The sequence below is a fragment of the Centruroides vittatus genome, unplaced genomic scaffold (genome assembly GCF_030686945.1).
Source record: "Centruroides vittatus isolate TY-2023 unplaced genomic scaffold, ASM3068694v2 scaffold_3046, whole genome shotgun sequence".
Taxonomy (NCBI): Eukaryota; Metazoa; Arthropoda; class Arachnida; order Scorpiones; family Buthidae; genus Centruroides; species Centruroides vittatus.
In genome coordinates, this window is record NW_027122699.1 from 2,195,075 (window position 1) to 2,222,070 (window position 26,996).

Below are 26,996 nucleotides of genomic sequence, written 5' to 3' on the forward strand. Positions count from 1 at the left end.
CAGTAGCGGTGGAAGGAACACGTGGTGTATGTGTTGATTTTGACGGGCGGGACAATGAGCGGGATAAGCGTGGGTCCCTCTCCGAATTGGTATTGTAGCCGAGTTATCGATTGCAATAAAGAAAATATCGTGGCTTACGGTGCCAGAGGGAACGTCTGTCTGTTAGACGGCAGAGAATTCCCTCCTAGATATTTAGACATCATCTCTGCTCATCAGGATAGAGTGACGTCTTTGGCATTTTCTTCCTTAGATCATCAGTTATTAGCCACTGCTGCCGAAGATAATAAAGTCAAGATATGGAATGTGTACACTAAGGAATGCTTGTTTTGTGTGACAAATATAGAAGTAAGATGACAAATCTGTTTTACGTATACAATGTGTATTTTAAGCTTTGGTGCTAAGTTGAATGAAAAAACCAAAATATTTGTGTCGGATATGAGTTAAAGTTAAGGAAAGGGTGTGTACTCTACTTTTAACTACTTAGATGAAATGTGACGAGTGGTGGTGGCGATTTCGGGTGGGAAAGGACACTTCAAACGGTTTTTATCTCCGACCGATACCGTGCCGGCTTCCGGTGACCTACTCGACCGTTTGTAGAGTACTTGACGTTACGTAGTTGGGGGCTCGCTCCTAACCCTGCACTGAGGTGCTTACTGAGTGCATGACTATGTGTGGAGCAAAGGTTGTCACTTGCCTCGACTGGCATGGAGTACGAAGAATAGCAGTAATACTGGCTCGAGGTAAAAACTGTTTTCGAAATGCTCTTCCTATTTTGGAACCACCACCGCATGTCTCATTTTACTTAATTACTTTCTAAATAATTAAAACACAGTAGATACCCTTTCCGTAACTCCAACTGGTACTATATATACATACTTGCCAACCTTTAGAATGGAGAATAAATGGAATGTTTTTAAAAAAACACTGACAGCATAAAAGGCAAAAAAAATTATTCGTATTTATGTTTAAGCAATACACTAACGTTTTCTTTATTCATTTTATCTGTGCTCGTGATATCTTATAAAGTTATTGCCGTGAACACTGTCAAGAGAACGGTAATAGCGTTATACTTTTTAACATTGCAATTTGAAAAGATCAAGTATTTTACGGGACACGTCATAAATATACACCTAAATTTATAACGTAATCGTCTTGATGTGTCGCCAGTCTTTTTATTGCCCGACGAGTTCCTTCTGTTATTTGTCTTTGTGTGATGTTTTGCTTTCTTAATAATTTTTTTTGTTACAGTGTACTTATGACAGTTACTATCAGTTAGATAATTGCAGTTGCTATTGACTTTCATGAATTTTTAAGGACAATGTTTTCTGGTTGTGATTTAGTTCCTATCCCTGCCTTTACTTTTTCTTATCATACTGAATATCTTTTCCTTTTGCCACACAGCAATGCTGTGTGACAAAATCATCATCAGACTTACTATTTTACAAAGATTACAAATTTTTGTAAAATTCCACAAATCTCAAAGAACTATCTTGTTTCTTTTCTTGAGAAAGTTTACACCATATGCCTTGTATATTCTTAAGTGATCTTTTTAGCCAAATTTGCTGTTAGAATTATTTACATTCAGAACCCTCAAGAGCTGGGAATTTTCCCTGGATCTGGAGAAAACTTAAGGTCATTGTTTATATATATCTACATATATATAAACACACGTATATCCTACCAACAATAACAAAATAACACCCGGAAGGCCAAAGCAGTTAAGGCATTGGCATTAAATTTGAGGGACGAGCCCTCTGAAAGAAAATTTCTGGCTAAGGGCCTACCACACGCTATACTGAAATTGGCATATAAACCATTCTGTATACTGTAGAACCTCTCTTGTAATGTAAAACACCAAATATGATCCAAATAACACATTACTTTTCAGTTATTTGTTTAAAGACTGGAAGTCAAAATATCTGCAAAGCCGTTTCCCCCTTAAAAAGTGATTTTCACAATGGTAATATTAATTTCACAAAGAGTATCAAATAAGTAATAAGACTTTCTGCTAATTCTGGGTGTACTATAGATTACCACTTATGGAATTTCAGGACTTTGATTATATATTTGAACTCGAGACCGAGACGAATTCAACGGTACCCTATTTTTGGACCGGAGACAAAAAGTAAAAAAGTTATCATACTTTTTAAGTTATACTTTTTTAATGCTCTCACGAAGACGGCACCATAGTTGCTAGTACTGCCATCTTGCGGTAAAGTCTGCAAACCGTGATGTCGGACTGCGGTCATCTCCAGGAGGGTTAAGCACGCGATACGAGAGCGGAGAGAGCAACGTGACTTCCGATTATCGCGCGATCGCCATTTCGGTTAATGTTACTTATGGCAGCGAACGTGGCGGCCGTTCCCACTTTTTGTGCTCCCGACTGACCTCTTGGAGGGGAGCCGCCATGTGCTAAACGTCACTAGTTATTGATTCACGGTAGTTCTTGAACAAAGTAAAATAAAAAAGGGGAAAACGTCTACTAAAGGCAATTTTAACGGCAAGCAACGCGACTCCTGATCGTGATAGCGAGGCCGACTTAGTGGAGAGAGCGACGCGACTCCCTATCATCGCGCAATTGCTGGAAAAAAGTATGATAACATTTTTATTTTTCGTGTTCAGTCCAAAAGTAGGGTATTGTTGAACTCGTCTCGGTCTCCTGAGTTCAGATATATACCCAAAGACCCGAAATTCCATAGGTGGTAATCTATACTATCCCCCTAATTCTCTACAAACTTTTTGCTAATATTCTCACATCTTAGATATGCACACTTGTTTACATCACTGATTGGTTTATCTATTGCAAATGTTCATTTTTATGGTCTAGTTAGTCTATTGTAATTTGAATATTTTCCGTTGAATTTCATGTTGTTATGAAGAATTTATAAAGTAATTGGATGCTAAATCAAGGGTATGCATACCCTTAATTTTACAGTGTATTTATTATTAGAATAGTTAATTGTAATAATTTGATTTTTTCTTTTGAAATTTTAGAAAGTGGTTTGCATCGATTGGCATACGGGATTAGATAATGTAGTTTACATAGGAAGTGAAAAGTCGGGTTTATTTGTTTGGGATGCCGTCAAGAAGTCTCTCGTTCCGTTAAGGACTAACGAGAAAAGTTCCGTTCTCTTAATAAAATCGTGTCCGTACAATTCGAATTGGATTGCGGTCGGGTGAGTGAATTAATTAAGAAATTACATATTTAATTAATTAAGTATTAGAATAATTAATTTTGTCTTATTTTAGATACAAAGGAGGATTGGTTGCCATTTTAAGTGTCAGCAATAGCCAAATTATCAAAAAGTTTAGAGGACACGATAACGATATTATTTCTTTGTCGTGGTCGGTTTGCGATAAGGAAGAGGTAAATATTTTGTGCAAGTAATTATTATATCTAATTTTATCTATATGTTGGTCACATTGTCACGTGATAAATATCAGCCCGGAGTCTATACGTCACGGAGGATCCGTCTTCGTATTTGATTCGGATCCTCGTAACTTTTTCTAGGTTAGATACCATTCTGTTTGGAGATCCACGATGGCTGTTCTTGTGCATTGGAGTTCATTTTTCGTGTTGCCTAACTTATGATATTAAGATATCATCATTATTGTAATGCATGCACACATTGTAACAATGTTCATTTTCTTTTAAATTTTTTCGCTTTTAGAATGGTGCTTCCCTCGGATTTCTTTCCACCAGTGGCCGTGACAAATCGGTCCGAATTTGGAATATAGAAAAGGAAAGATGCGATCACGCGTTCGCGGTACCTCAGATTCATAAAACTAGTCATTACGAAGAATCGAACCGAAGTCGTCACTGGTCTTCCGTCATTTGGTATCCGGATTCGACTCAGCTGTTGTTATTAACGACATTTACGTAAGTTTCAAATATTATTATTTTTATTTTATAAACATTTAATGACAATAAGTATATATTTAGAGGCGAGTTACTTATCTGGGATCTAAAAAAGAAAGGAAAGAAAAAGTGGGAAGTGTTCACAACTGAAGAAACCGAAGGGCACAACAAATGCATTTTTAATGCTGTAATTGTGAAATCTAATACAGAGAGAGTGTACACAATTTCTCTCGATCGTCAGGTAACGAGAAACTTCTGTCTGATTCTTTAGAACTAATCTAATTTTGATTTTTCGGCTAAGTTGCTTTATTAACGGAAACTGTTACGGCGAGGAGTCCGTATAGGGTTACTACTAATGTATACACACTACACTGTACTACTGTACATAAAAGTGATAATGTAGCTCGAGTATTTGTCGAAAATGCATCAAAGGTGCTCCGAAGCTAAATGGAAATAAATACCAAAAAGAAATTTGTTTATTACTAAAGCATAAATCTGTATCGCATTAAGCAAATGCATCTCGATCAATCGTACAGCTGGGTAGTAAAGTTTTCATCTTGCATTTGAGATTAAATCATTCATTACACTCATCTATGCTAGTATATTCTTGTGGATTAGTCCAATGAAAAGTGGGAAAAATATGAGGCAAGCCACACGTTGTAGTATTACCTTGCATCCTCGAGTCTTAATCCAAAAATTTAAGACTTTTAAGAAACGATTAAGTTAAAATTTGACTTAAAGAAAACCTAATTGGTAATGCACTACTGTATTGTGTGTCAATGGATCTGGCAAATCTTCGTTTAAGACCTGCAGTTTTTCTGTTAACAAATTGTTAATGTTTTGTTAATAGTCTTGTTTATAGTTTTTTTTACGTTGGCATTTGACTGCCATTTAAGCTTCGATCAGCTAAGTTGCTATAATTGGTGCTTGCTTCACTAACAAAAGTCTAGATCTGGTATTATAGCGACCCCAAATTGGAAAGTTGTTTTCCATTGGGTTACACGATAGTATCGTCTTTGCCGACCTTGCACGAATAACATTTATTAAGAATGGGATATATGGGATTGGCTGATAAAGTTTTCAATTTACACAGTTATTTTAGATAGAGATACAATAACCAGTTTTAATATACTAAAATCTATTTAATTTAATTGTCCATACCTGTCTTTAACATAATCATCATTTAGAGTGGCATTTTTTTGACTATTTAATCTATTTTTGCACTTTTTGAAGGAAAAATCTTTCTGGATTTTCTTCCATTCCAATGTGATAGCTTGAACTTTAGCATCTGATGAAAAGCATCGACCTTTTCACGTTGCATTCAATTTTGGGAATGACTGAAAAGTTGGTGTTAGATCTGCGTCTTAAACGGGGTGCAGAATAATCTGTGACTTTGGGTTTTCGAGTTTTTTTGATGTCTCCTTACTGCAGCATTATAACAATGAAAAAAGATAGTTCTTTTTATCTTTAATACAGAAATTAACTGTGAAACTTGAAACACATGTCACAGAAGTCCTTTTAATTTAGCAGATTATTCTTTAATAAGCAAAGATAATGCTTTCGGCCAGTTTTTAATGGCCATCTTTGGGCTATTTGTACAAGAGCGAATGCTCTTAAATTGTAACAGATTGACTATGTATGTACCAAACTATATTTAAATTTATGACTTTTGTTATGACTGGTTAATAATTACATAGAAGTGACAGCATAATATACATATACAAGAAACACAATTACATATCAAGCAACAATGTTTTATATTAAACTATGCTCTCTGCAAGCTCGAGATAATGTCCCGGTCTCTGTAATTTATAGATTTCTCCCAAGATAAGGGTTTTTTGTGATGCATGTTTTAACTTTATGGCTTTATTCTACATTTCTCGAGTTATTGTTTTACGATATATTATGAAACTTATTGTGTTTGTTCTTTATCAGACACTATAAAAATTCATAAACATATCAGTACTCAAACTTATGAATTCACAAACCACTTCAACCAAATCACAAATGAACTGTGGACCACCTAGGTTCCTATCCACTTATCCCATAAATATCACCATTGTGTGCCAAAATATTGGGTTGTTCGGAAAGTTCGTAGCAATTTTTAAGAGAAATAAAAGAAACTGTTTTAAAACTAAAAATATACTTTTATTCCATTATGTATGCACCATTGTTTTTAATGACGTGTTGCCATCTATGAGGCAGCTTCATGATACCCTTTTTGTAGAACTTTCCAGTTTTTCCCGCAAAAAACTGATCCACGTGGTTTTTGCAAGCTTCCAAAGTATCAAAGTTTTTATCACGAAGGGAATTTTGTAGAGAACGGAACAAATGGTAGTCCGACGGGGCAAGGTCGGGTGAGTAAGGGGGGTGGAGTAAAACATCCCAGCCTAGTTCCAATAATTTTTGGCGTGTTCGTAAAGACGTGTGAGGTCTGGCATTATCTTGATGAAACACAATGCCTTTTCTATTGGCCAGTTCCGGACATTTTTCTTTAATTGGCATGTTCAGCTTATCCAATTGGGAACAATACTTATCAGAATCAATTGTTTGATTCTGTGGAAGGCAGCTCGTAGTACAGGATTTCTTTCCAATCCCACCAGACAGTGAGCATGACCTTCTTTGGATGAAGACCGGCCTTTGGAGTTTTTAATGGTGATTCATTTTTCTTACCCCACGATTGTTTTCGGCTGATGTTGTTATAAATGATCCACTTTTCATCACCTGTCACTAAACGCTTCAGAAAAGGATCATTTTCATTTCGTTTTTCAAGAGAATCACAAATGGAAATGCGATCCAGTAAGTTTTTTTCGTTAAGTCGTGAGGTATTTAAATGTCGTAACGATTCACGCATCTGAGCTTCTTTAGATGTTGAAATACAGTACTGTTTGATGACTTCACTATGTCTGCAATCTCTCGAGTTGTGTAATGAGGGTTTTCATCCAATAATGCTTTGATCTGGTCCTCTTCAATAACAGGAAGTGCTTCCCGAGCAAGGAGCATCTTCAAGGCTGAAATTACCCGTTTTAAATTTTGCAAACCACTTTCGAACAGTTGATTCTGATACAGCACTCCCACCATAAACATCACATATTTTTTTTGCTGTTTGTACAACATTTTTGCCTTTACGAAAAAAGAAAAGAAACAAGTGTCGATAATGCATGTTGTTCGCATCCATTTTTTGCAATGAGACAAATTAAACACTATTTGAATAATCTTAACGGTTTTTTTTTGTAACGGACCGTTAACGTAACGGTCGGTCGGCACTATTTTTGGGGTAGAGGGAATAGTTCGGAACTTTCCAACCGGCAGAGAATATCTATTAATAGTATATTGGACCTCTGGTCAACTACGATTGAAGAAAGTGTCGAAAGGTTAACATTTTTCATTAGATGTCCAAACTAATTTTATACATTGGAGATGTCATTTACCAATTGGCTCTTCTAAGTTTTATGATTTATAATATATATATTTTTCAGATAGTTTTGTGGGACCTGAATGAAAAGAAATCAATATGTTCCCTGCCGACCATCGGAGGATTTTGCTATGCCTTGGAAGTGTGTCCTCAAGATGTCGGTACGTTTAAATTTTAAATTCGATAAAAACGATGTTATAATTTTACTGCTATAAAATAGTATTAAAGTGTTTTTTTGCTTTAACATTGATTATAAGATATCAAAATATACTGGAGAATGTGATTTATTGAAGTACATTATTGGCATTTCAATGTGCTTCAGGATTTTTGGCAATTTAATGGGTGTGTAGCCTAGTAAAGCAGCTTTAATTAGGCCAAATGAACAAACTGGCAACATAGTTTGTTTGCAATGAAATTAGCGTTGTCATTTGCTTGCTTATTTGACTACGTTAAAGCCTCTTTACCAGGCAATGCATCCACTGTCTATGTTTATGCTTATGGCAACAAATCTCAAATACTTAGCATTATAAAGAACATTAGCATGGGGCAATCGTAATTAAAGAGGAAGCGTTTGGAGCCCCATATAGAAAGAACTATCGAGCAAATCTTGGCCAAATTTGGTACATAAACTGTTTTGAGTATGCGATTTTGATTTTATTAAGAATTTCACTTCAAAATTCAGCCACTTTGGAAGAAATTTGGTGCTTATGCCTTGTTAACATGCAAATTATGTTATGTTTTCTAACAAATTTGGAGTATAAGAGGAGTTGCAAAATGTTCTTCACAATCCTTCGACGGGCAACTGGTGAACACATTCGGCACTTGCCCGATTGCGAGCTTTATGTCAAACTCTTTTTGTCAACAAAACTGTAATGCCAGCTTGACATTTAAGGAATTTTGGCATTTAAAAGGTTCCCACAAGTATTGGAAATTGGAAAAATGTACTTAACACACACATTAAGAACCAAATTTTACCACATTAGCCAGATTTTTAAATAAAAAAATTTTTTCAGAAATCAAAACTGCGTACTCGGGACAGTACACCAAATTTCCCTACAGTTCTTTTTACAGACATACGTAGTTGTTTTCTGAACACTTCTTTAATTATGATCACTCTGTATATATGTGAAGAAAACATTAAATATAGAATACTCATCTTTTTCATTAATAATTTGGTCTTTAAAATGTACACATTAAAAAAGTCTTTACGCTCGAAGCAAACTAGGGAAGATGTTTTAACGACCTCTGCAGCCAGATCGGTTGCATGCATTAAAGCATAAAATTAGAAAGGAGTAAAAGCATTTACATTATTCGATTAATGATTTATTCGTGTTTTAAATATATGCAAAATGATTAAAAATTACCTTAGTGTATCAACCATCTATTGTTTTTAATTAGGACAGTTAGCAGTTGGTTCCGGCGAAGGCATAATTCGCATTCTGAATACGACAAGGCCCGGAATGCCGTGCATAAGTACTTTTTGGCAAGGGATTAAAGGAAAGGTGATAAATGTAAGTAACTTATTTGAAAGTTGAAATTTATAAAATAAACCCGTTTATGTAAACGTGGAGTTTTGTTCTCAACTATATTTTAATAACTAATTTTAAAAATTTAAATATTAAAATTGAGTTTTTGAAAAATATAAGTTGTGCAAATAAACAAATGTATTTTTATAAATGAGATGAATTTCAATTTGTAAAAGACAGAAAATGTTTATTCTTACACCATTTGTGCATAACGTCAAATGCACAAATGAAGTTTGACTAGTTTTCTCGTCGGTATTGTAGTTCTGTGAAAGATAGTCAATCTACGGACAGGAAGGCCGCTTTAATTTCTTCTCGAAATAAGCAAGTTTTGTTTCTCTAGGGAGACAAATAGAACGAAAAGACTTGTGCTTTGCTTTGTTCTAGAAATTAATGTCTACTTTATCAAGTTCTGATATACTATAACATTCTGGTGTACAGTGGAATGAGAAAATGCTAATATTTGTCATAACCATTATGTAAAAGTGTGAATGTGTGTGTTATTTATCTCCGGCAGCTCAGATAGTAAATCTTATTCTTTGTTGCTTTAGAAAGAACACTAACTGAGGTACTTTACTTGGGAAAATGACGTACGGGTATCCCTTGCTTAATGCGTGAAATTAATTGCGGCAGAAGTTTTAATTTTTACAGCTTTACCAGTTGTCTTTACTTAACGTAGATACTGTATTTCGATTAACATGATTTCAATATATGCGGTAGGATCGAGCGATTAATTAACTTTGTTAATCGAGGGATATTAAAGTATTATTACATAAAGGTTTGGTTGTTCTATTGTGATACTTGAACAAACAGACACAAATTTAATTTTCTATATAGATTATAAGAAATAGAGCTGATTCAGGTTCATGAATTGGTTGTAAGTGTCCCATTCATCTAACAGATCAACAGAAAGTTGAACTTGATACATATATAAACATCTCAAAGCCTGATTTTTTATAATGAAGCCAAATGATTGCCAGATTGCAGGGATGGTTATATCTAAATTAAATATGTCTGGGAGCGTGGGATTGGATGGATGTCCAGGTAACATAAATGGCAATGCATCTGCACGGCAAGCAGCAGTTGCATGTTTAAGTCCCATTCTGGATCGATTCTTTTCTTCCAAAATATTCCAAATTATTTAATAAATATAAATTTTTAATTATAATTATTAAATTTAATAAGAGATAGTGCCTAACGTCAACTTCTAGTACCAAATTACTTTGTATTTAATTATTAATAGTAGTAGTAAAGTAGCTCGATTTAAATCCAATGATCATTTGATCAAACTTTATATGCTTATGTCTCGTTATCCACAAGAGGAATACCTTAAAACATTAAAACAACATATACTCAAAATCATTAAGTAATACAGTATGTTAAACTCTTTGGCAAGTATTATATAATACTGGACACACATACGCACACATTTGCCATCTGATAGCGTGTGTATTTAGTATTAAGCAAAACAGTATCTTTAACAATGGATATAGTAAACTATAGATTAATACTCACGCCAAATATTTTATAGTAGGACGGAGAGTTCACCGAGTTCGGCATTATAATTGCTTCTTTATTGCAAGTACTTTCGACAATTTGCCGTCACATTACTAACATTACTAACTATGCCTACATCCATGCATGCACCCTTTTGCAACTTATGTTTTACAACTTTGAACACGTTCGAAAATTGGTCACATGTTCTTAATGGAATTCCCAAGTATTTTAATTTGAAAATATGTGTTCTGTTCTTCTCAGAACATTCTGTACATTCTTTTAAAATATTTACTCATGTGACGATGACAATTATAAGTTTATCAAAAGTACTTGCGATAAAGAACTCAGTGAACTCTTCGTCCTACTAAACAACGGATATAGTTGGAGAAATGCTTTTTGATTCGTTATCAAATCATTTTCAGGCTTGAAAAGACATAAAGGATTGCCAGTGCAGGATAGGAAATTATGAGATAGTAATACTCTAGATACTGACGTCGGCATTTCTCTTAAGTCTGCAACGGAAGATGGCCCATTTATGAGTCGAAAAGGGTAGCATTTTTTAGCGTGCATCAATATCACAGTTAGCTTATTGAGCAGTGTAGTGCAACTTTGGCATCAAACTGTTGTTAAACTTATCTATGTTATATATTTAAAATAATTAGCTAAAATATAAAAATTATATGCTGAAATATGAAGTTTTTACATTACAGAAACAACACACAAATATAGAACATAGAACAAACGGCATAGAAACATACAAATATTAATTCACAATGTTAATTAAAGGTAAGTGCATCCTTGAGAGGTGGACAGATGGAGTGGATGGAGGAAAAAAATCTGCCCACGTTTATTCATTATGGATGTGTGAACCTGTGCAGGGAGGACCATGTAAAAGGAGAGCCATCTTGCATTCTTGAGGAGGCAAGATTTCCATTGGCTTGTCTCAAACTGACAAAGTCACTAACCAAGGTGTCTGGTTATCAAAATTTCCCAGTATCACATTCATTAACAGAACACTTTTTTTCTTGTTTTGAGAGGAAACATTGTAATTTGCATTCATTTGCTTGATCATAGTTGATGTGAATTTAATTTCTCTAGTGCAAAACTACAAAGAATCATATAATTTACAGCATCCTTTTCTAATAATAAGTGGCAAGGACACTACTTGTACTGGAAAAAATGCCTTGTCTGAATACTTTCACTTTAAATTCCACTCGCGGCCCACCAGTGGCCGAGTGGATAAAACTACCGAACGCCGATGGGTTCACAGCTGGTCTGTGGCTGGCCACATGGAGTTGAGGCATTTCTCTTGGCAGATTGCCCACGTACCACTTTATTGTGAACAGATAAACCAAAAACTAAATTCCAATCTATCTCTCTGCCCAAGCATGCACTTATCTTAATAATCCAGATTGTCAAAAAATATAAAAGTCAGTTGGAAATTTGAATCCATTTCTGCAAATCATGTTTTAATTACAGAATTACTTAACTATTACGATATTATGAAACACTTACGTAATTCCGAAAACTGCTCCATTAAATGTTTTGATGTCGGAACTGCCCCGATTATCCCTAACTCATTGATAGTTGCAGCAGTTTTAGGATATTTAGACAGTGATATTGAAACACAGGACTTCTCTTTCGTCTCTCATACATTATTTAATGATATATGTAACAAAATGTTTCATTTTTTATTATTTTATATTTGTTTTAGAACAAATTATTGCCTATTTCGACTTGGTGACTTATAGGGATATAAAATGAAAGAATTCTGTATAAAATATTTAAAATTTTATATGAAAACATTAATTATTTTTCAGAATCTGATCAGAACTAATATTGTTAACTGATATGCATTTTTGTTTAGCTCTCCTGGCATCCGAACAAGGAAGGTATGTTGGCGTTTGGCACCGAAGAAGGAAGAGTTGGTATCGTCGACACCATTGGCAACAAGTAAGAAATTGTAGTGTGAATTACGTCGTACGGAATTACGTAAATGTGGATTTTAAAAACGATGCTTTTCAGGCCGCCGATAATTTTTAAGTCTTTTCATAAAGAAAGCGTATACAGAGTTGGATGGGGACCGGATTATAAATTCTTTAGTAAGTATTACGTACAAATATTATGGTAAAATTTTAATTAAGTCTGTTATAATTTAGAATTGCATAGATGTATGCTTTATCGGTGTTTCTAGCACGTGTCGAATTAATTTACATCAATCCGATTTGGATTCGATAAGACACGCCAGACTGTCGTGTGATTGAAATTATGTATTGATTATGTAATTATGGTAGTTATTATTTGAGAGATATACAATTTATGTCAATTGATAACGTAACAGTCTGATATTGTCTCCCATCTGCATTCAAATGTGCTGTCGTATACTACTACTGGGAAGCACCATAAACAAAAATGGTAGCCTGCAGGAGCTGCAGAATTGTGGCTGCTGTGGGAAGAGTGACAATGGATATACCATAGTGAGCGTAGAAAGAATTTGAATATCAGTCAGATGTGTGCCCTGCAACATGAGGAGAAATTGTAACGGGAAAATGTGAAACTTGGGCAGTTTTCCAATGTATTAATATGCATTATGACACTCTCGGTAATAATTAATATAATTACAGTAATTTTAAATATAATAGTAGCATTCATTTTGGAAGGCCCCATATTTGTAGGTTTTTTCTATCCTCACTCTATTCACCTAGTTTGATGTACCAAACAAGAGGGTGCTAGTTGTCACGTAAACGGAAAGAAACATTTCAAGCTTTTTATGTCGAGTGGGCATGTAGTTGAATGTGACTGAAGTAATACTCGTTTGAAAGAAGAAAACAATTTACACCATATAAAAGTGCCATATAAAAGGACTGACAGTTTTTGTGTGGCAATAGCATGTAATATGCACAACGGTAGTGCAAAAATGTGATAAAATAAATAGCCACGAGTGATGAGTTTGTCATGATATTGCTCTTGCAAAGCAAAACCATGCACAAGCATGAAATAGAATCTTTTGCTTGTGGAACAGAAAATCTTGCCTATACAGATATCTGAGACTGATTTTAATTGCAGTTTGATGTTCTTGCTTTATACCTTATTTGTGCACTAGCTCCTTAGCTCACTTTTGGCATGTGTGCAATTCAAATGTCTTCTTTGGTATATATGGACAAGAAGTCAATGATCAAAGTTTCCTTACTACTACTATTTGGCATTACAGCCCATGTAGGACCTTGACCTCTCTGACAATCGCAGCCCAATCTTGACGATCTTCTCCACGTTTCCTCCAATCACCGACCCCATCTTCCTCAAATCATCTTTCACGTCATTCAGCCATTGCTTCCGTGATCTTCCTCTACATATCCTGCCACCCAGATTTCCTCTATAGATCTTCTTGGCAGCTCTATCATCTGACATTTGCTAAACATGCTCCAACTATCTCAGTCTGTTACTCTTTATTTCAACAACTATATCAGTATAACCATACAGTTCTACCAATTCGTTAAAAAATTACTGAAATAGAAATGACAAACTTTATTGTTGATCCATTTTTTTTTACATTCTTGAACAAAAGAGGAAATTTTGCATTACTGAAAGACTGTTATCAATAGCAAAAAGCAACAAATGTCAATCTGAAGTTATCACATTCGCTCTCTTGCTAACATTTCTCACTGGAAACTTTTCTTGCTCGCATCTAAGTGGTGACAAAACATTTTTACATTCTGTTAAGAATGTTCTTTTCCTTTTGATATGCAAGCTACGTGTTTTACTGAATAACAGTATATTTTGTGCACTTTTCCACTTACTAAATGATTATAACAGTCCAAAAATTTGTAATTTTCAAATGATTTCTTTGTATAATAGCAGGTTCTGTCCACAAAGTAGTCGTGCAAGTCGAGCGAAGTACTCACTTGCTAAAGAGATTCTCTAGTTTCGTGTCTAAGGGATCGGGCTACTCTGGGACATATTGCTTAAGCTTTTCTCTATACCTGGCTTTAGCCTTGTCTTTCAAAGTACAATAATAATCACTCATAATTATTTATTCGTATTTATAGTTACTTTCATTTTTAAAATTTTAAGATAATTTTGACGTGTTAAATGAGCAGGGTGCAAACATACCTAAACCATGCGCGTGCGCTGTGGGCTGGACATGAAAAAGGTTCTCTCACTCCTGTGATGCTTTGCACCCTGTTATCTTACCCAGGTCAATACACCTAACTCAAACAGAAATGGATCTAAGATGCTTTAAGCTGGATATTCACGTGAAAGATTCTGTTGTGTGTATAATCACACAAGTTCCACAAACAAGATTTCCGTATTTTGGTCAAAAGAAACATACCAATAAACCTGTATGATATATCATAAACATTTTGTGACGTTTGGCATGCTTTTCTAAACATTGCATGTGGTTCTGACATTCTACCAATTGTATTTGAGATGTTACTCGAGATCTTTCCTTTACATTGCAGAGTTATTGAGATATAAGTATATTTTTCCTACACAAACAACGTGTGAAAAACATTTTTTAATCAATGTTTACACATGTGAGTATTAAATAAATGTGAGTATTAAAAATGTGAGTATTAAATTCTACGGGGAAAACATTAACTAGGGAATTATGGAATTATTCTGCAGGATATATCTTACAGTATTTTTATTGATAAATTATGTAATAATTAATAATTTACTGATTAAAATATCTTTTCAGAGCAAAATTATGAAAGTGACTCGAAACAAAAACTATATTTGTATTCCTGTGGCGATCGTGTCATTTATATACACGATCCGTCGGACGTAAATTCTCACGCGGCTAATTTTGACGAGTTTGCGGCTTTGACGAATCGGTCTTACACTGCATTGTTGCGAACCGATTTTGCATGGAGGTCAGATTTTTCTGTCATTGCCGTTGGAAATACAGATGGGTAAGTCGCTTAAAGATTTTAATGTTATCTAACAATGTATTTACCTTGCTCTTAAGGTTGCAGTTTGTTAAGCAAGAAATACTGATTGATGGCACTTTAAATAAATAGCAAAAATTAAAAGGTGTAAACTATATATATTACAGTACTGTCGAAATATTCTCGGGGCAAAATCTTCGACTGTTGGCCCGGATTGTCACACAGAAGAAATTAATCAACTGCCTTAGTTGGCATCCTCAGTTTACCGTAGTTCCAGATTCTTCTTGTTCTTCTTGGTTAGCCAGCGCTTCAAATGACTCTATTATTCATGTATACGAATTGCTTCCAGTTTTAAGTAAGCAAATCTCTCAATTATGCCATTTTATTAACGTGTGTACGTATATGCATATTATGTGTTACTTTACAGATAGACCCGAAGACGATAACAAAGAATTCGTAACCATAACTGATTCCATTTATCAACTGACTGGGCATCAGGCTCGAGTCGTTACCGTATCCTGGAGTCCCCATTTTCCTGGAAGATTAGTCTCTGCTTCGTACGATAACACAGTACAGGTATAAGAGGAATTTTTAGTTTGACTCATTTGTAAATTAGATAAAAGCATTCAAATTTGAGTAATAAAATTTTAGGTGTGGGACACATTGAAAGGTAAACCTCTAGCCAATTATAGAGGACATAAAGGAAGAGTGTACAGCGTTGCCTGGAGTTTTCTTTCGCCGAACAACTGTTTCAGCGGCGGAGAGGATTATAGCTTGCACTGTTGGGATTCATCTAAACAGGAACATAATTTGCCTCCTTCTAAACGTGAGTTTTGCTTTACGAAGTTTTAATTATTTTTGGAGAAAATTTGCAATTGTATAAAAGAAAATTTTTCAGAATCAATCAAACAAAGTAAAAAGTTAAAAAAAGAACAAGTGTTACCTAAATTAAGCGAAGAGGATAGTAAAATAGTTCAAGAGTTGATAGAAAGGAAACTTGCCATGTTAAGAGCCGAGAAAGAGAAAGAATCGACTACAGATAATGTATGTATTTTGAATTGTTTTAGACATTTCTGTCTAATAATTTGCTTGAGTAATGGTTAAGAATTTTGCTTCCCTAATTCTTTCGTGTTAATTTTCGCTCGATTATATTTCTCTGTGTATGAGGTGTCCCATAAATTGGGAACCATGGGAGTCATGTTAAGTTTTGTATATTCTTTTACAGGTAAAGCATCGTGTTGTGTACGGAGGAATGAATTCAGACTATTTTGATGGCGAGGATCCACAGTCGGCATGAAGTTGTCAAAGTGTTTAGCAGGTTGCATCCAGGTAACTACATGATCGGTGGGAAGTCTGGATGCAGCCTGTTAAACTCTGGAAATGTCTCACTGACTGTCTGTTTTCATCATCAAAATAACTCAAATCTGTTCCTTCTTATTCAATCTCATTTAAATAACAGAGTTATAGTAATACAGTACTGGATCAAATATCTGGCAAACTTGGGACCGGAAGTGGTCGGGTTTTCTGGACACAGGCTAAATATATATTCAAAATATAAAATAAACAACAGAAAGTGAAGAATAAATTGTATCTAGCCCACCAGTGGCCGAGCGGTACTGTCGCTAAACACCGGGAGTTCGGTTGCGGGTTTGCACCACACTCAGACAAGCTGGCCACATAGAGTTTTCTGGGTTTTCTCCACGGTTGTAACACCTGAATAGGAGCCAATTTCCCTTACAAGACCTCCCGGAAGGCATTTCTCCTCGCGTAACATCATGCACCAGAGAAGGCAACGGGGAACTTCCCCCAGGATACACCTCGATGCCTTACTAACCACTTATTAACCTGTGCCAGGTGCTTGCCGACGTCAGGATTTCTGATATGGCACACAGAGAGTGAGCACATCATAGGCACGAACTGGCATTGTGCATTTTATATGTCATGAAAACCAAAGCAAAGTAGCTGTGCACTGAACTCGGTCATACTGCAGCCCTCCAAATTCAAAAAATAGCCAGTTTTCTGATAATTTTGAATTTCTGGAATTCTGATATTTGGCTCAGTACTGTAGTAATTTCCAATTTTTCTGCATAGTTTATTAAATTAGTGTTTTTTTCTGCTTAAAAAGTTAAGAATAACATTTCTTTTAACCAGTCGCCAATGACGAGAAGAGCATTTCAAAATAACAACAAATGACTGGTAAAAAAATGTACATAAAAATATTGAAAATTATCATTGTTATTACAGGCTTTGATTGTTTAGTAGTCTAAACCATTCAAATTTTATACAGTCAAACCTCAATGTAGCACTCTCCTATGTGGCACCATCCACATGCGCTGCCAAGTGGTGTTTGCAAACAGATTTTTTCATAATTATTAAATAGCTTAAATGACTTATTTAATTTAAATGAGCATTTTTGTGAATAATTAGGCACGTCATTCTAATGAATCAACAACACAATTTAAATCACATTGAAATGCATCAAAGATTGAGTATAATGGCTTATTTTGATTGAGTCAATACACTTAACGTGGCAATAATCTAGAATATTGACCCGGTGCGAGAACGGAACGGGTGCCGCACGAGTTACGAGGTTTTTGTATTTGGGTAATTAAGTACCGCTATAGATTTACTTGCATCTGTTTGCATTTACAGATAACAAAAGTGGATGGAAATTCTCCTAAAGAAAATTCCAATGCTGTACAAACAGGTAAGGATGGGCAATATATGGGGCAATTCACTCGGGACCAAACGCTTACATTGTTTAATACCTCACGATTGCATAGGCACATTTGAATAATGCGTAATGTAAAATACACTTCAGTCGACTGCACTGTCACAAAGTAAAGAATCATTCTGTTTGTGTTTCTTATTCATCTTTGAATTTTATATGGGGATATTCTGCATAATAAGTGTTTGGTCATGAATGAATCAGCCTGTATTAAAGTTACAGTTCATATTGAAATTTTTTAGGTGTAACATTAATAACCATAAAAATATTTTTAATTTGCTAATTTTAACAAATGATGAGTCGATAATTTTGCATAATATTATTGAAATTCAATGTCAGATTTGCTAAAGTGTATATTAAATTGAATTTTTGAGAGAACGAAAGATAAATATACATAAAGATTTTCAAAGTTTTCAAGCTTCTGGTTTGTCTTTGAAAGAAAATACCAAATGATGATTGAATGCTTGTATGGTGGACTTTTTATTATTGTTTGGTGTTTTCTAGCAAAAACATTTGACAAATTTCTACATATAAATAAAATACAGTAGACCCCCCCGTATAACACGGGTTCATATAAGATGGATTCGTATAACACGATGGAAAAATTGCAGTCGTGTTCGTATAACACGCTAAAAGAGGCTCGTATAACACGGTAAAAGAATGAGACAGATTGTCGTGGCCAACTCGTGTCTTGACAGAATTGTTCGAATTTGGACCAATAGTGGACATTGCACAAACTGTCGAGTTTAAACAAGCAGTGTACCTACTAAAAAACATTTATTATTCAATGGCCGTAAAAGTTATATTTTCATGAATGATGTCTCCAAAGTTCGGCGAATTTTTCAGAGAAAGAATAATTTATCGGGAAACGCGCCCGCCGTTTGATGAGCCACTCCACGACAAAAACAAGCTTAAGCAATGGCGTCTTTGAACGGTGCACGCTCGGTAAGTATTCCTACAATTTTTTGTTTATGGCATAGTTTATATGGATTATTCTCAAAAAATTATACGTATTTTGGAAACATTCGAATCAAGTTAGTCTAGAATCAGTTAATTTTATGGGAGCAAACCTTTCAAACAGCCATACCCCCTAAACTGCACAAGTGCCGGGCTGTGAACAGCTCATGTATTTGTAAAATCTAAGTGACTCGTACAACACGGAACGCATCTACCGTGTTATAGGGGGGTCTACTGTACACTAAAATGATAAGAAATTACCCTTTATCAGAATTAACTCTTTGAGCATTGCTGGTTGTCTTTGGGGATGTAATTACACCAAAAAACATTGTAAAATATATTCCAAATAACTTAAAAATATAAAACATTCTCACAAAGAAGAAATAAGCATCAGTTTTCTAGTATTTTCGGATCTCCTAAGCCCATTTTTTGAGATTAAAATTTACAAGAGACAAAACTTTTGCAGAATTTTGTGAATTTATTCTTTGACAATGAACTTAGGAAGTGTGAAAATACCGGAGAACCGATGTTTATTTCTATGTTGACTCTAATAAAGTAGCATTTTGTTGCTTTTTTTATTTCCAAATTTCTGTTATCAGAGGATTCTTGCAACGAGAATGAAGGTACAGATTCGGAAGACGATGTTTCATTGCAGGATAGTTGCTCCGTGGCATCCAGTTTGTCACTCATCAAAAAGAGTTGTTCATCCAAGAAAAAATCTGGTGATGATAATATTTTTATGAGAAATTCTTTGGAAAGATAAATCTCTATTACTTATTACATTCATTTACATTAAGTATTAATAAACGTGTATCAAATTTTAAAAAGGCAAGGGAAAAAAAACCCAAAAATCGTTGTTTCCGTATTCGTCGGCCTTAGAAAACAGGGGGAAGAAGTTTGGTAACGAAGACTGTGTGTTTCTGATGGATCTCCTGACCGAAGAGAAATCCGAAAATAAGGAATTGCAAGCCGGCAGTGACGAAGCAACTCATCTGGGATTGTTTTCGGATAGAGCGGCAGCCTGGAGAATGTTAAGTTCCGAAAGTAATTATAATTTCTGATCAAAATCTGATATAACTACATTTTTATATATGTAATAGATTCAGTAGAAAACCAAAAAAGTGTCCTTAAAATTTGGGAGGGTGAATGATATTGTAGTAATTTTTCCACATTAAATTTCCAAGTCAAGAGTTACTACTAAGCAAGACTGGCAGTTGTTATTAACTGTTATTTTCTCTGTTAAATTTGCTCCTATAAACTTGGTGCAATGTCTTATGTTCTTGTGCATCGACAGAATGTAAGACAGTGAACCGAGAAAATGGGCACTCAGCAGAGCACAAAAGAGCAGCATAGTGGATAGTGTGGAGGAACTTTCACAGAACTGTGGTCATTCCTACTTTCCCAGTTCTGTTATATATAATGGAGAAAAAGCATAGCAATCGGTCAAAAAACAACCCGCAAGATTTTTACGTTTCTGGACTTGGGGAACCTTGAAATGTCTAGAAATGCAAAAAATTTGGGGTTTTTCCGTATATATGGATGTTATTTTGTGTGTAGTGCGATTTTGTTCACCCTGTTTGAAGCTTAATAACTCCTGGCTTTTTGTTGAAAATTTCTGAAATTTTGGGAGGCTGGTTTGTGAATTAGGGGGATTGGGATTGGTGCTACTAAATTTTGGTGGTTAAAGGTTGAGAGGGTGGGGAGATAAAGGGGGTGCCTATCTCCGGTAGGGTCAGATTTAATGATTTTTCTCATTATTAGCATTTACAGTTTTTTATAAAAGCTATCCCTAGTCTTAAAATTAAGCCTTTTGTCACTTTATAATAATAAAAAATATAAAAGAATTGCTAAATTAAATATCATAATGGATGGTGCCAACACAGTTTTAAATGTTGCCGGGAAAGTTAAGCAACTTGTTGCTGGTTTTTTTTAACCTGGAATTCTTGTTGTACATCTGGATGTGACTTATTCAATTGTCTCTGTACTGTGCCTACATATTCTGAGGCGTCGATCAGTTTTACATCCCTGCTTTTGAAAGATCGGACAACACTAGACTACTTTCACTTTGTGTGCTGCTTGAGAGTACTCGTGTTTTTGGTTTGTCGTCTTGTTCTTGTGCATGAAGAGTGCTGCTAGTTATGCTTACTATTAACTCCGACTTAGAAATTTTGTATATCGAAATTATTCTGATATCACTTCCCAAATTTTAATGACACTTTTCTGCTTTTCTATTAAACCTTTCTTGTATATTAGCATGACTTGTGTTGAATGTATCAATTGATACATTTCCCCTATTGATTTTTTTTAATATTTCTACCCTTTTCCAGTAAGTCAACATAAAAAATCCAACAATCTAGATTATGCTCTCCAATTAGAAATATGGAAAGGAAATGTAGGCGATGCTCTTAGGGAAGCTGCGGATAAAAATATGTTAAATGATTATCTGGTGTCGTTAGCTCCGTTGGGTGAGTATTACTTACGTAAATTAAATTTATAAGAATTGTGTATATTTTCATATTGACATTAATAACTAATTTATACCAATCGGGAGATCAAAGTTTATTTGTGAGTAGATTTATTAATGTCGTGAGCCAGTTTTGCTTGTTATCATCCTGTTGTGTTGTGTTAGATCTTGAACATTTACTTACCACAGACTTGAGGGATAGCATTTGAAATTCTTCACTAGTATCATGTCTGTTCCTAGCAAGTAAATTAAGACAGTTGAAATCAATAACAAGTTTTCCAATTTAACAAAGAATAAGAGAGGTTTCAGCTACAGAAGCGGGAACAGAAAGATAGAAGTCTTAGGCACTCTTGAGCAGACGAAAAAGGCTGGAATATAAGAGTGCTGCATGGATTTTATCAATTGTCCATGCTGTCCTTGGCAATCAACAGTGATGATTGATTGAACCTATTGTTAAAGCTTATTGTTTGTGCCAAATTTGTGATCTGTACACTTTGACCTGAAATACTTTTATAACTTTGCACATTTTGTATGGCTTCTGATGTCAAAATGTGAAGTTCTAAAAGCACATAAGCTTTTAATTCCACACACAGATATAATTAATGAAAGATCTGAGATAAAAATTTGAGCACTTTCTCTTAAATAAACAACCTAAGTTTTCAGTTATAATATTTAAAAAAAATTGACTTCATTGTGTTTTACAAACAGGTTCTCGTGAACTCTGGCTAGAAATGGCAAGCAGATATGCCGAACAACTCATTGCGAGCGGAGCAATTCAGAAATCTGTGTTGTATCTACTCTCCTGTCACAAAATTTATAAAGCCATCGACACTCTTCGAGATCATGGCTACTACAGGTAATTAAGCCTATGTACACTTTTGCAAATTTAATATCAACTTAAAAATTTGTTTTTTAGAGAAGCGCTTGCTCTGGCAAAGGTTAGAGTCTCTCCGACGGACCCAGTTATACCCACCATACTGAAGGAGTGGGCTTTCAAAGCCAACAGAGATAACAACCATCATCTTGCCGCCAAATGGTAAATTAGTTCGTAAATAAAAAACACAATATATTGAGTTTGTGACAAAAATTCTTTTGCTTTAGTTACTTGGCTCTTCGAGAATACTCTCGAGCGTCGAGACAGTTAGCCAACATTACGGATCCGACGGCGATGCAGACTGCGGCATATGTCAGTAAGAAAAGCGGGAACAAAAACGAAGCTCAAAGTTATATGATTTCGTCTATCAAGCTGGCATTAAAGAAACAGGAATGGGATCTGGCGTATTCTATAATATCTCAACATGTAGAAATACAAGTGAGTTTTTAAGATATTTTTAAAATACTTTAGATATTCGAGCTTTAGTTGGCAAATTTTTGTTGTTTATCTAATTTGATGAATCAGATTGCATCCAGATATTTAATTTTTCACCATTAAAATAAACAGAATTTTGAAAATAACACATTAAATAGACTATCTTTTAGCATTAATAACTTATTTTAAACATAAGATATACATGCAAGTACTTTGACGATGAATTGCATCTTTGTCGGGCAAGAAATTTCTGTATTAAAGAATTTCTTTTCTGGCAAAGAAGATAATATATTGTGAAAAGTGGATCTTTGGACTGAAAAGTTCTTTTTTCTGGCGAATAATGAGCATGTACCAGTTAGTGCATGGATTGACCTAGTCATTTTTTGAAAATACACTTCCATGCCATTTAGCTAGAGGAAAGAATGACTAGATTATTGAATAGACAAAATATTTTGGCACACCTAAGGTCATGCCTAAGATAATATTTAGTGAATGAAGTGGACGAAGGCCTAGGCAATCTACACTTTATCTGCGACTCAGTTTAAGTGGTCTGCAGACTGCTTAAACCACCGATCTGGAAACAGTAAGATATGGAAAAGATTAAAGGTGGCCACATAACGGAAACGGCAAAGGTAATTGGCCTTATTTACCAAAGGACGTAATTTTGAGTCCGGATTTGGTCTCGAAGAATTTTTATGGGTGTTTTGATCCGGACACATCTGGTCTCATTCCTTGCAAATTTACAAACTCGGACTTGCATCAAAGGTTATGTATTGGAAATTTTGATAGAGACATCTATGAAAGGAATTTATTTTTTCAAATTTAATGAAATAATCAGTTAATATACTAAATTATGATGATAATCTTGTAAACAATGCAAAAAGATTAAACTTAGCAAAAAGCTTAATAACTTATGTATAGCATTTGAAATAACCATTTTATATGTTATCAAGTAGATTTAGTAGATCAAAAGTACTATAATTACTATAATTTTAAACTTAGTTTATCTTTGTTTTAGCCCTTACGACTAGTTGTCGCAACTCATAAATTTATTTGCGAATACGTCGAAGTTTTGCAACACTCCACGGATAACCTGGGTAAAGAATTAGATTAATCGAATTATTTTTCGTGATTTAATATTAATAATTGCCCAAATGAAGTATTTAATTCTATATTATAGGTTGGATTTGCCCGTTAGACTTTATGAATGAGACAGAAGAAGTGACGATATGGAAAGGGGCGGTATTTGACAGTTATCCATTTCTGCACAGAATTAAGAACGGGTGGATTGCAGAAAATCTATTAAAAGTCAACGAGGACGAAGAAAAAGTGGCCAGTCATTATCAGTTTATCGAAACTGCTCTGGTTTCTCAATACACTTCCTCCGTTAAAGAGGTATGGACAATGATGATTTTTACTTTGAGATAATAATTTATGAAATTGAATACTCGTTGGCTGAATATAAGCCTCATTTTTATTAAATTTAGCATTGATTTTAACGATCATAATTTTATTGAAATTGAATTACATTATTTGAACATGTTAATCATGTTCAAATAATGTAATCTATGCTTTTCTAAGACTAAGAATTGTAAATAAAATTAATGCCCATATTCTGTTTTCAGTACTACATCATGCTAGCTGTTGAGCTATGTTCATTATTATTAATCTGTTGGAATAAAGATATAACGAATGGAAGTATTAAAGTTACCATACTGAGACGACTGAACAGGCTTTTCTCTCTTGGCAACGGCCACTTCTCTTTAAACTCCATCTGTCTCCTCTTATTTCCAGAAGGTGAGTTTTAGTTTTGTCCAAAAGATTTTGCTCATTTTATGATACATAAATTAGCATAAATGTATTTTTTAAGGTCAAAAGCTATTCATTACAAAAATTTATGCATTATTCAATTATCTAGACAGTCGTAAGCTTTAGTTTTTTCATCCTGCCTGTTGTTAATCTTTCTTTGGTTCTCTTTTCTTTACTCGGAATGTCTGATTGAACTAAATATTCATTGAAATTCTTACCTGAATTCAAATGTATCTTGGATCATTAAATTTTACATTTGTATTTATTAAGTTGGTATTGTGGTACATATTTTTATGGCTAATATGTACGCTGCTAAATGCTGATAATTCAAATATTTGTAGCCAAAGTGAGATTCGGTTTGCGATCTGGCAAATTAGTAATGACGAGGGGCAAAATGTATACTTTGTTCTGCGATAGTTAGCATGGAGATTACTGCTTCCTATGCTCCCACAGCTCCAGCACCACTGCCATTTGCTCTTTACCGAGTGTCGTTAAATCTGAAACAGTTTTTACTACCAGATTTTGTGGCAGAGTTTATGCTGAATTGTCTGAATAAATTACCATTTTAATTGCTTAATTTGATGATTAGTGACTCATCAAATAGAACATTTATTGATAAACATGTGCATAAAATGTATGTTTATTTTATTTCTTCTTATTCTTTCTGTTATTCTTCTGCACTACGAGCTCTTAAGGCTGTTGGAAGTAAACACAATTTTATTCATTTCTTCCTGTCTCCATTTTTTTTTATGTAATGCTCTCTTCTTATTTATCTTCTACAAAATCTTATTTATTCATTATGTATAAAAATCAATTCTAATTTAATTCTTTATTACAGAGATTAAATGGTCTGCAAACAATGGCATTCGCATTACGTCCCCTTACAAAGAAAATATGTTGATGATAAGTGCACTAGAAAATAATCTGGAAGATTTAATTGAAATTAAAATGAATGACAGACTTCTTGATATCGAAGATAATGCAATTAGTAGCGATGCATCGGAGGAGCATTCCTATAAAAGAACAGAGTCATTTATATCAGGATATTTCATGTTTAACCTTCTGTGTTTGCTAGGAAAGACTGTCGGAAATTTTCAAATTTTCAAATGCGACACACTTAATATCGAAAACGAAATTCACGAGGAATGTCTAAGAAAGGCCAAATTATTTACGGACCTTTTACAGAAAATTAAGTCGTCATTATTGATCGAACTTCACGCTCAACATAAAGTAATTAGTCAGAAATTAACCATTCTAAATCAAAAGATTGCTGTGTTGAATTCTGATAAACTTTATAAGTTGCACGAAACTGAATTGCCCGGAAAGACAAGTGAACTACAGTTGAGGAATGGAACCGCACAAAGTAATCACTCTGACGAGGAATACTGCAAGCTGAAGAAAGAACAGGAGGAAGTTTTACAAGAGTTTCAAGCTTTAGAGAAGTTAACATATGTAAGTATTGAATGCTTTTTCTATATTTTATCTGTTTAGTAAATTGTTTTATCATCAATAAAAAATGAAGGATCATTTCTTTACGTGGCACCGCACCAAGTAATTGTGCAAATTTATCAAGTGTGAGAGATGCAATTCTCAAGACAATTGATTAATATGAATAAGACAGTGGGAACAATGTATGATATAGGGCAGAGGTGGCCAAATCTCGTCACGATAGCAGCCATATGCTATATTTGAAAGCCATATTCTATATTGGAATAGTATTTTATATAACTTATACACTGTGTACTTATATATGTATAGAGGAATAGCACCAGACTTGGACCCCTCCCCTAAATAAAAATTGTAAGGAATAATTGTATACTAGAGCTGCAATAAGAATTTAAAAGAGCCACATTTTGCTCAGAAGCTGTAGTTGGCCACCACGGATAGCGCATGGAGATTGATACAAGAAATGAGTAGAGCCAAATTCTGTTTGACTCAGTACATTCCTCGATCCCTCGTTCTAGTTGTACAAAGAGGATCTGGTTCGATAAGTGAGGAATATAGAAGGATTTCCAAAGCCAAATAGGATTTGGTGTAGGATATCATTCCTTATTCCTTCACTCATTGATGAAGATTTTCATATTGATAGACTGATGATGCCTTACCAAAAAGTATTGATAAAAACCAAATTTAATTTTGACTTTTCTGTTTGTTTTTAGGGTTATTCATTTCCAGATCCCATATTATCGGCCAAGAAGATAATTGACATCTGTAAAGAATTTATCTCAAACTGCTCTTGTAATTCTATTTGTGAAGCATTAAGTGACTTTTCGAATGATATTCACTTATGGTTACAAAAATTTGATGTCGATTAATTAATTTAATTACAATAAATTTCTATTTTTAAAAAATATTTCCTGGAATAAGATGAAAATCTTCCTTTTTGGAATCGTTTAACGCTCAGTGAACAGTTTTAGACAGTTTTGCATTTAAAAATTTCCATATAAACTGCTTAGTTTCATAATTATACATTTACAACTATAAATAAGAGTGGATCTTCTGACGGATTTTCCAACACACGATTCTTTAGAAGAAGGTATGCAGAA

At 34.4% G+C, this 26,996-nt stretch overlaps 1 protein-coding gene across 1 annotated transcript; it reads left to right on the plus strand.

Annotated features, from left to right (window-relative positions):
• rig (rigor mortis) lies at window positions 1–26,803 on the plus strand. The gene is made up of 26 exons (XM_067285942.1): window positions 1–345; window positions 2,995–3,176; window positions 3,250–3,367; window positions 3,672–3,880; window positions 3,944–4,100; window positions 7,339–7,435; window positions 8,673–8,785; window positions 12,162–12,247; window positions 12,320–12,396; window positions 14,994–15,207; window positions 15,351–15,538; window positions 15,611–15,759; window positions 15,835–16,009; window positions 16,082–16,227; window positions 17,836–17,890; window positions 19,468–19,590; window positions 19,697–19,912; window positions 21,196–21,333; window positions 22,041–22,188; window positions 22,249–22,368; window positions 22,434–22,644; window positions 23,660–23,738; window positions 23,822–24,036; window positions 24,267–24,438; window positions 25,289–25,902; window positions 26,610–26,803. Exons 1-26 carry the CDS (start codon window positions 55–57, stop codon window positions 26,763–26,765), a joined length of 4,449 nt encoding a protein of 1,482 aa, XP_067142043.1. The 5' UTR covers window positions 1–54; the 3' UTR covers window positions 26,766–26,803.
• Window positions 26,804–26,996: the final 193 nt, after the last annotated feature.